This window comes from Bufo gargarizans, chromosome 11, assembly GCF_014858855.1.
Source record: "Bufo gargarizans isolate SCDJY-AF-19 chromosome 11, ASM1485885v1, whole genome shotgun sequence".
In the NCBI taxonomy this organism is placed as follows: Eukaryota; Metazoa; Chordata; class Amphibia; order Anura; family Bufonidae; genus Bufo; species Bufo gargarizans.
In genome coordinates, this window is record NC_058090.1 from 95,243,074 (window position 1) to 95,254,385 (window position 11,312).

At 42.5% G+C, this 11,312-nt stretch overlaps 1 protein-coding gene across 1 annotated transcript; it reads right to left on the reverse strand.

Annotated features, from left to right (window-relative positions):
• Positions 1-380: 380 nt before the first annotated feature.
• LOC122921744 (olfactory receptor 1020-like) lies at positions 381-10,389 on the reverse strand. The gene is made up of 4 exons (XM_044271954.1): positions 10,364-10,389; positions 6,423-6,439; positions 1,148-2,029; positions 381-418 (listed from the first exon to the last, which is right to left on the reverse strand). Exons 1-4 carry the CDS (start codon positions 10,387-10,389, stop codon positions 381-383), a joined length of 963 nt encoding a protein of 320 aa, XP_044127889.1.
• Between the last annotated feature and the right edge of the window lie 923 nt (positions 10,390-11,312).

The following is an 11,312-nucleotide window of genomic DNA, read 5'->3' on the forward strand; positions in this document are numbered from 1 at the left end:
CCTACAATGTCTCTGTAGATGTTGTATGCACATGTCACAGTGCTCCTACCTGGATATCCTTGGATCCCAGATGTGGTGTAGTCCGAAGCATTGCAAAAAAGGGGTTGTTGAACTTGGATGGTGTAGGAGGTAGAATAAATGAAGTCCAGACTTGTAGTAACGTTGAACACAGCTTTACTTTGCATAAACAATAATCCAAACTGTTTCCAAAAGGTATTTTGGTCATCATCAGGTATTGGCTTAACTTTGGCAGGCAAACACTTCTGCAACAATCTTATCACTGCTATGCTGTAGCTCTCTCAGCTCTGCTGTGCTAGCTGGATTAAATAGGAACTTTCCTCTTCTGCTGGAATTTAGTTTAGCTGTCTGTAGTCTGTCTCTTACTTTAATCCAAGGGACTTCTTCCTAGCATCAAGCTCTCTTAGCTTGGAGGTTAAGGCAATGTGAGCCTAGGAGGGGACAAGCAACCATGAAGACTTCAGAGGCTGGGCCTCTGGGTCTAGCAGAGCAGACAGTGCTCTGCTAGCCAACACACACCCTTTCCCCAGGAGGGGGTAGGCTAGACTGACTTGCAACCTCTCCCCTAGGAGGGGAAGGCTAGACTGACCACTAACTATTAGTAACTAACTGACTCTAGAGAGGGCTGGATCAGAACTAGAAAGTTCCTCTCCAGGAAACTAGCTCTGCCAAGTGTGCTGCCACCTGCTAGTGAACCAGGAGATTACATGAACACGCAACAGTTGCATAGGAATAAATGCACATTTTGCAGGACATATAATAATTATGCAAGATGACATAGGATGATACAGGATTTACCATTAATGATAGCAGAGGGGCAAAAAGAGTGGTAATGCCCCCTAGCGGGGCATTACACAAATTTTCTCTTTTTATTTCAAAGCCTCTCTCCAGATTCTTTCTCCAGGGTCACAGAAAGACTCATTCAGGTAAAGCACCCAAAACTAAAAACAACATACTACTAATTGGTTTTGTTGACCAATATTCTTTGCTTTCTATCAGTGGTGACCAGTTCCAGCATCTGCTCTTGTGGAATCAACCTCGAAGGCAACAACAAGTATGAGAGATCCTTTATTTCAGTGTTTTACAATGTCCACTAAATTCTTTTATTGACTTCATTTTCTAGTCAAACTAATTTTTATGGTACATTTTACGTCCTTATTTCTTACACTGTAAATGAAGGGGTTCAACATCGGAGTCACAACTGTATACAGGACAGATATTGTCTTGTCTGTTTCTGGTAAGTAAGCAGAACGGGGTCTTAGATACATAAACATAATGGTCCCATAGTAGAGGGTGACAACAGTAAGGTGCGAAGCACATGTGGAGAATGCCTTTTGCCTCCCTTGAGAAGACTGGATCTTAAAAATAGTGGCTATAATATGGATGTATGAAATCAGAGTTAAGAAGAAAGACATGGTGACAACAATACCTGCAGAAACGTACATCGCTATTTCATTAAGTCTCGTATCTCTGCAAGATATTTGTAAGAAGGGAGGTATCTCACAAAAGAAGTGGCTGATATGGTGAGATTTGCAGTAGGGAAGTTGGAATGTAATGAACACATGGATAGCAGAATTGATGAAGCATGCTGTCCATGATCCTACGGCTAGAGTAATGCACAACCTCATGTTCATAATGGTGTTGTAGTGAAGTGGCCTACAGATGGCAGCAAATCGATCATAGGCCATAACTGCCAGTATTATACACTCTGTTGCCCCTAAAGCTAGAGAGAAGTACATTTGCAGTGCACATCCCAACAGGGAAATACTTTTATCCTCAGCAAGAGTATTTATCAAGATTTTTGGAACTATGGTAGAGGAGAAGAAGATGTCAATAAAAGAGAGATTACTTAAAAAAAAGTACATGGGGGTCTGTAGAGCTGGGTTAATCTTCACCACGATGATCAGTAGAAGATTTCCTGCCAATGTTATCATATACATCACCAAGAACATAAGAAAGCATATAACCTGGAGGTAAGGAACATCTAATAGTCCAAGAAGGATGAACATGTCTGGAGATGTTATGTTTGTAGGGTCCATTAGACGTGACTGCTGAATGCTAAGTAGAAATATGTACAGAAATGTTACTGTAAATGTAAAATTGACTTCATAAAGTTTCCTTTCATAGTCTTGAAAATACTAGGGTTCTGTCATTGGAAAGATTTGGAATGTTAGGTTATCTACGAGATGCGTGAGCAAATGGAAGATAGTGGGTGCACATCCGCTCACTAAATGGTCTACAACAGTTTATGACTTGTGGTTTTCTGAGGCCTCTTGGTCAACTTAATGTGTCAAGAAGGCTCATCTTCTGACGGCAAAGGCAATAACTTGTCTGCAGAAGACAACTCAAGGACTTATATTTACTAATTGAGGTGATCCAATCAGTATGTATAAATAGAGGGTGATTCGAAGAGGATGATGAAATAGCAAAGCCCTGTAGTTGAATTAAAAAAGTCTGCTCTTGAAAAATGAAAGCTGCGCTGTGATCGATTGCTATGAGCAACAGTCAGTTTTTTGGACAGTTTTCATGATTCTGCCCTTTTAGGTTAGTTTAACCCTGTATACAAAGGAGCAGGTTTAAGATGGTGACATTTTTGCATTTTGGAATTTGCAAGAACAGGTCTGTTGTGACAGTTTTCAGAATACATTTAGTAAATGTGCTCTACATAGAAACTGTATTTTGCATTGAGTGCAAGAATTCAAACAATGGCTGTTTATGTCAAAAACTTCATAAGAGACAGTGAACAGAATTCGTGTTGTGTATGAGCATAGTCCTAGAAAGTCGACCGGGCTGACTAGTATGGAGCTACACTCCACAAACCACACTATAACGTATCTTACAATAATGTCTGCATTATTCCATGCAGATTACAAATTCTTCAGGAGCTGAAACTGGACTACAAACCAAAATGCAGTGAATTTTACATTGACTTACAGGACCTATTGGAAAAAGATGCAATTGCTCACAGGCTGGAGTTCAGCAATGAGGTCCCTTTTACCTTAGTGAGAAGGCCAGTTTCCACAATGTTAGAATCTGAGGGACATATCCGAAGTGTACATGTTCTGAGCAATGAGCAGCTCCTTTTTTTTTTTTTTTTGCCTAAGGATATTGTCACTGGCCACTTCTACCTGGAAATGATAATGGAATGGCTTATGGCACAACTAGAGGAAGATCTGCCAAATTTAATCTATGTCAGGGGTTGCTCCTCCTCATTTCTAGTTGGATTTTCACATATACTGTATCTTAATGAAACTCTACCAAAATTTTGCATCGGCTGCGGCAGTATAAATGATTCACCAATGTTGCACTGGCCTCCAAAATCACCAGATATACTGTAACACACTGCAACTCCTTTCTGTGGGGGCTACATCAAGAACTCAGTGTATCTGCCTCCGCCCCCCCAGCCACAGGACCTGAACGACCTAAGACGATACATCAGTGAAAAGGTGGAGTCAATATCTGAAGATAGTCTGGCGCTCGTTTGGACAGAGCTGGACTACTGCCTAGACATCTGCCATGTCACTGATGGAGCTCACATCATACATTTGTAGTGTATAGATAGCACTTGGATAGATAGTCTTCTCATGTTAATAAATGTGTGTTATGTTCTCTCAGCTATAAATACCAAGTTTATAACTCTACACCATTCCTTTTGAATCACCCTGTATATGACTGGATAGTACAGGGGTGTAACCGTAACAAACGAGGATTTGCTACATCTAGAGCAGGGGTAGGCGACATTAGAAAGCTGAGGATCTTCCATTCAAACTTCAGAGGGTCTTGAGACTTGGTACCGAGTTGTAAAAGGACCATGGGGGAATGGTATGTAACTTATAAAGGGGATGATAGGGTCAACAATTGGCACAGATTTACAAATCCTAATATCTGAACATTATAAACCTGGTCTAGACAGTCTAAAAATGGGTCAAATTTTATTTCAAAGTGGCTCATGCTGGATGATAAATTAGGTGCATATTTAGTCTATGTCTAAGTGTAAACCAGTGATTACTTGATTTACTTTGCGACAAAATTTTGGCGCAGTCTGGGGCATTTTAAATCATGTCATTTGCCAATTTGCTTTACCTATTTTGCCATTTTGCCACACCCCTTCCCTTGTAAGATAGCAAATATTGAGCCACATTCCTTTTCTGCCACACTCCTTTCCCATTTTATCCATACCCCCTTGTTGAGCAAAGGGTGTTTTTATCATCCACACTTTTTCCCTCCCTCCCCACTAAACATCAGAATGCCAGCTTCAGCTCATTGGGCCTAGTAGGCCATGTAGTCTGAGAGCCCAAGCAGGACTCATCGAGGCAGAGATGGCTCCTGCTGCAATTAGAGAAGGATCTCTTAGTTTCTTCTACTCACCTCCTGACTGAACTTCATGGCCACAGGGAGAAACAGGATATTCTGTGGGCGATTGTTCTGTGATCACCTCATTGAGTCATAGTGTTCATGAAGGTCAGGAGTCCAACCACAAGTTAGGCTGCAGTAGGTCATTATGTGTACACGTATTTCATCCTTACATGTACACATCTGAACATGTACCCTCCTCTGTTTTTTAAGATTAATGTTGAGGTAGTCCAGGCTTTTACACAAGGCAAATTACTTAGGCGTTTACACAGTATCAGGTTTTGAGTAGGCTGCACTTGTCCAGGCAGTTAAACTTCTTTCAAACTTCACACTGTGCTCCTCGCTGGAGTCCTGGCGAGCTGGCTAAGGCAGACTCAGTTTTGGATATGTGTTTTCAAGCTTTTATTTTGCTGGATGAGTAGGATGTTATATTGAGGTGGAAGGAACAATCGTGTTTGGCCCACAATCTACCTAGGACCATTGATGAATGATTGGATGATCCAGGTCAACATGTTGCCAACCTGTGGTCTAAAGGATAGAAGGGGTTCTTTACTGTAATTCAGTTAAACTATTGAACTCTGTGGTACATATATTGAAATGATTAGATAATTGAAAATGGGCCTAACAGTCTTTTAAATGTATTTAATGTTATGAATTATGCTTATTAGATGGTGGAGATGAGCTGTTGATTCTTGCATTATTCTAAATTAAAACAGGGACAATGTTTCCCTCTCTAATATAAGGCAAATGATAAATCCATCATTGGATGTATTACCTTGCTCTAGATGTAGGTTATAGAGCAGTAATTCCAAAACTTTTCACCTTGAGGGAATCCATGTAGAAGATCTAGCACATCTTAAATCTATTGTTTAAGTGACAATGCTCTCTGTTGTCTTCCAGAGGAACCCCTAATCAGGTTCTAAAGAACCAAAGGACTACATGGAGCCCTGGCTAGAAAACATTGCTGTGGTGTAATACTAAGCCCTACATAGATTTTTGTCCTTTTTCAACTGTACAAAACCAAAGGTATAACTTAAAGCTTGTGGGCCCTAGAAATATATTTGTAAAAAGACCACACTTTTGGTATTTTTTTTTTATGACTTGGCAGAGGGTTTTTTGAGCCTCCCCAGACCCCATCTTGGTGTGGCTGTTATGACTGCATCTCCAATGGCTAAGCTTCTGTTACAAGCTGTGTTACCAGGGCCGGATGTAGATTTATGGAGTTTCCTGGGAGTTTCCATAGGTAAAAGATGAAAACAGCTACATTAGATTGCATCATTACAATCATAAGCATAACTACCACAGTAGAAAAATATTATACAGTGCCCAAACAGTAGTCATTTTAGGGAGGGTGTAGAGGTCACGTAGTTGGCAAAGGCCCCAGGACAGTGGTTCTAATATACATATTTATTTCGTCCTTGTAAATATTTATTTCGTCCTTGTAAATCTTTATTTCTTAGTCATACAAGTGCTCATAAACTTTTCATATGCTGTGGCTATAGAAAAAGTAAGTGAATCCTTTGAAATTACCTAGATTTCTGCATTCATTACTAATAAAATGTGGTCTGATTGTTATCATTGTTGAGTCACAATTATAGTCGAACACAATCTAACTATTCGTGTATTTTATTGAGCAATCAACCACAGTGCAGGAACAGGAAGAAGTGAACTCAATGGCAACAGCAAAAGATCTACAGAGGACTCTACAAACTACAAAAACATCTTATCCACTATTAGAGAAACATTGACCAATAACGGTGTTTGGAGATATTTCTCGAAATATTTGGTTCGATCCAAATTTATTCGTCTCGAATCACGTTAAAAAATGGCTATTTCCTGGCTGCAGAGAGCCTCTATAGTGGTGTTCAACACTGTGCCTTTCAGTAAGGCCTCATGCACATGACCGTTGTTTTGGTCCACATCCAAGCCACAGTTTTTGCGGCTTGCATACGGACCTATTCACTTCAATGGGGCCGCAAAAGCTGCCGACAGCACTCCGTGTGCTATCCGCATCCGTTGCTCCGTTCCGTGGTCAGCAAAAAAAATATAACCTGTCCTATTCTTGTCCGTTTTGCGCACAAGAATAGGCAGTTATATCAATGGCTGTCCGTGCCTTTCCACATATTGCGGAACGCACACGGACGCCATCCATGTTTTGCGGATCCGCAATTTGCCGACTGCAAAACACACAACGGTCATGTGCATGAGGCCTAACATGCATAGCTAGTGTGCTTTGGTAGTGAAATAAAACTGAGTCCATATGACATGCAGATGACAGGCGTCGCTTTTAGAATCACTGCAGACTTCACTTATTTGGGCAGTCACGGGGCCAAACCTGACCAAATAGCTCAAGTATGAACTCAGCCTTACAGGTCGATGTTAGCACCAAGAAAAAGCGCACTCCTTTTACACCGTTGTCAGCTGATACCACATAGATGTCTACGGAATCTGTTCTATTAAACGCTTATACAAGTATTTCCCCCCTAACAGAGTGGAGGAGGTGTCAGCAGTAAGTCTGTGTTGACGTCACTGATTATTTTGCCCTTCCTCTGATCCGTCAGAACAATAACCCACAAAAAAAGAATCCTGTCTGTTGAGCATCTGCCTTCACTCGGTCAGCATTTGGTCAGTAATCCATCAGTATTGCTAATGCCCAAAAAAACTGTAGTGGATCCAAAACAGAGATGACACATGAATGGAATAATTGCCTGTCTTCTATGTTTACTCCTGCTCCTGAGTCTGGAGGTGGTAGCAGCATGAGGAGGCCGCATAGTGGCAAAATGATAGAGTGTGGAGGTGGCAGCAGTATCAGGAGGCCACAGAGTGGCAATGTCACATAGTGTGGAGGTGGCATCAGCATGAGGAGGCCACAGTGGCAAGGTGACATAGTGTAGAGGTGGCAGCAGCATCAGGAGGCCACAGAGGGGCAAGGTGACATAGTTTGGAGGTAGCATGGGTAGGCCACAGAGGTAGCATGAGTAGGACACAGAGTGGCAAGGTGACATAGTGTGGACGTGGGTGGCAATACCTGTACCCTCTGAAGATGGTGGGTGACAGAATGAGCACTTGGCATCAGATGTGTGGCATGAAGCGGGTGGCAGCATCAGAATAGTAGCTGAGTCACGTATCCAGAAGAAACCCATGTCTTTTGTCAAAGTGTTGGTGTGGCACCATGGATGATCTAGTCTGATGCCTAAGGAATTGGTGGGTGCAAATCCTGGCTGATCCACCCCTCATTTATCTTGACAAAGGTCAGTCTCTCCACATTTTGGGTGGACAGGCGAGTTCTTCGTGGGGTAACTATGGCCCCCGCCGCACTAAACACCCGCTCTGATGCCACACTACTGTTTGGGCAGGCTAGCTTTCTTTTTCAGGGCAAACTTTGTGGCCACAAATTCAGTTTCGCTGCCTAGTAGTCCAGCGGATCTTCAATGACGGCTGGCAGGGTGCACTCCAAGTATGCCACCACCTGCTAGTTCAGGTTCTGCTCTATATCTAGCTGGAAATGTCGCATATCAGCCTATTTTGGGGGATGCCGTTCTGCTGCTGCAGCTCAAGGAGGGTGTGCTTTGCGGTGTACGAGTGGCTGCAGATGGGTGGAAAACTTCAGGAACCACTTGACAACCAGATTTAACACGTGTGCCATACAGGGCGTATGGCTCAGCCCTCCTTGACGCAGCGCCAACCAGGACCGGTGCAAGGATTTTTTGCCAACACAAGCGAAGCTACATTTTGGAGCCCTCTCACATGGCCCTGGTCTCGTCTGCAGCAGCTGGCTTCTCCTCTGTGTGATCCTGGTATATTCTCTCTGCTTCAGACAATCGCTGTTTTGAGGACCTTATTTTTTGCCCTATAAGATGCCACGGGCCATAAGACGCACCTAGGTTTTAGAGGAGGATAATAAGATTATTTTTTTTCATTACACCTCAGATCAGACCAGCAATTAGACCCCCAATGTTAATCAGACCTCAGCTCACACCCAAATGCCTCAGATCAGTCCTTAATGTCAACCATCAGCCCCCAATGTCAACCATCAGCCCCCATTCATCATGCCCCCATGTCAGCCATGTCGTACGTCTGCCCGGGATTCCAGAAAATGTTGTCTCCGATAGAACCGTTCAGTTTGTTTCTAGGTTTTGGAGAGCCTTTTGTCATAAATGTAATATTGCTTTGTCTTTTTCTTCTGCTTTTCACCCTTAAACTAATGGTCAAACCGAACGGTTGAGATGTTATATTGCTAACAACCAACAGTTGTGGGTGCGCCATCTACCCTTGTCTGAGTTTGCTATTAATAACTGAGTGAACTTATCCACTGGAGTGTCACCCCTTTTCTGTAATCTTGGCTTCTATCCATGATTTAATTCACTTTTGCCGTCCTCTTCACAAGTTCCGGAAGCAGATAAATTGGTTAGAGAACTGTGCACAGTCAAACCTGAAGAAAGCTCAGGAGGTTCAGAAAATCAAGGCTGACAAAAGACGCTCTCATGGGGTTGATTTGGTGGTGGGTGATAAGGTATGTCTATCTACCCAAAAATATGTCTCTTAAAGTGCCATCTCATAAGTTTTCTCCACGATTTATTGGTCCTTATGAGATTATTAAGGTTATTAACCCTGTATCTTTTAAACTAAAACTACCTGACTCCTTTCGCATCTACAATATATTTCACAAGTCCTTACTAAAGAAGTATGTGTCACCTGTGGTTACTTCACAGGAACCCCCGCTTCCAGTGGAGATTGCCGGACAAATTGAATTCGAGGTCTTAAGGATTATTGATGTTAGAAAGGTCCAGAATTCCTTCCAGTATCTGGTACATTGGAAGGGTTTCGGGCCAGAACAGAGGTCTTGGGTGCCGATGAGTAAGTTACATGCTGCCAGACTGGTGAAAAGGTTTCATCTGGCGCATCCGGAGAAACTCAACCCTATAACTTTGGGTCCGGTGGCCCCTCGTAGAAGAGGGGGTACTGTAACAAGGGGCAGGCAATGCACGCTTTCTTCACAGCACCCTGCGCAAGGAGAGGGACAGGGGCGTCTCCATGACAGCAGGCTGTTCCTAGCTCCTGAGACGTCTCTCCCTGCACTCAGTACACTGGTAAATGGCAGAATCTAAGATGGCTGCCGCTATTTATAGTGCTGTGACATCACAGGGCTGGCTGCTGATTGGCTGCATGCATGCATGTCAATCTTGGTGATCCCGCCTTCCCAGAGTTAATTTCTCCATGTCCTCACACGTGCAGCAGCCATTTTATGAAAAAATGCGATTCGTTACCACGAAGCGCAAGGAAATTCGGCTTTGGCGCAAATCAAATTTTGTTCAGAAATTTGGAACTAATTCTACTTCGTCAGCTTCGATTCGCTCATCTCTAATGGTGTTCATGAAAAGACAGTATGAAGGAAGATGCTGATGTCCAAAAAAGAACATTGTAGCCCATGTCAAATACTGTATGTCCACCTCGATGGTCCACAATGCTTGTGGGATGGTCTGTGGACAGATGAGACAAAAGTCAATCATTTTAGTAATCTGGCAATACAGGTCAACATAAAACCTCTTTCCAACTGGTTTGGGGCTGCTTTGCTTCTTCAGGGCCTGTATATCTTGCAAACGTTGAAGGTACAATAGATTCTAAAGTGAATCAAAACATTTTGCAGGAGAATGTCGTCCATGATCTCAAACTAACAAGACAATAAAGTAACTAAAGATCTAGGTGGGAAGAGAAGATTTTATATATTTTTTTGAATGGACACGTCCTTACCATAACCCTATGGAGATGCTGTGACATGACCTGAAGATGGCTGTGCACACAGGCATCCCAGTAATATTGATTAACTGAAAAACATTTGCAGAGCGGAATGGTCGGCAATTCCTCCTCCACATTGTGCGGAATTGCAGCTACAGAATTTGGCTACATTTGGTGGGGGTGATCTCTGCTAAAAGGAGGTCTAAAAATTAATTCAAAGGTTCATCCTATTGTGGATTTTACTCAATGTGCACATTGTAATACCTTCAACAATCTCACCATTCCGATTTATATAGTTGCGTTAAAAATAATAGCAGTCAGACATCACTAACCCGATCAATCACTGTTTTTGGTAGAAATGATATTTCTACATGGAAAATAATTTACTAGCAGGTGTAGTAGAGTAATAGAAACCCAACAGTCATGGCATGCATGCTGCGGATTTTCTGTAATTCAATCACTTATTGAAAGGGGCATGTTCAAAATAATAGCAGTGTGGAGTTCAATTAGTGAGGTCATTCATTATTTGAAAAACAGGTGGCAATTATTGCCCTTATTTAAGGAAGGAAGGCAGCAAATGTTGTACATGCTGGTTACAGTGCATTTCTCTCTGAAATTCTGAGGAAAATGGGGCGTTCCAGACATTGTTCAGAAGAACAGTGTACCTTGATTAAAAAGTTGATTGGAGAGGGGAAAACATATGAAGAAGTGCAGAAAATGATAGGCTGCTCAGCTAAAATGATCGCAAATGCTTTAAAATGGCAACCAAAACCTGAAAGACATGGAAGAAAGCGAAAAACTACCATTCGAATGGATAGAAGAATAGCCCAAATGGCAAGGACTCAGCCAAGAATCAGCTCCAGGAAGATCAAAGAAGGTGTAAAGTTACCTGTGAGTACTGTTACAATTAGAAGACGCCTATGTGAAGCCAAGCTATCTGCAAGAAGCCCCCGCAAAGTCCCACTGTTGAAAAAAAGACAAGTGCTGAAGAGGTTACAATTTGCCAAAGAGCACAGTGACGGCCTAAAGAGACATTTTGTGGACTGATGAAAGTAAGATTGTTCTTTTTGGGTCTAGTGGCCGGAGACAGTTTGTCAGACGACCCCCAAACACTGAATTCCAGCCACAGTGCACTGTGAAGACAGTGAAGCATGGTGGCGCAAGCATCATGATATGGAGATGTTTCTCATACTAAGGTGTTGGGC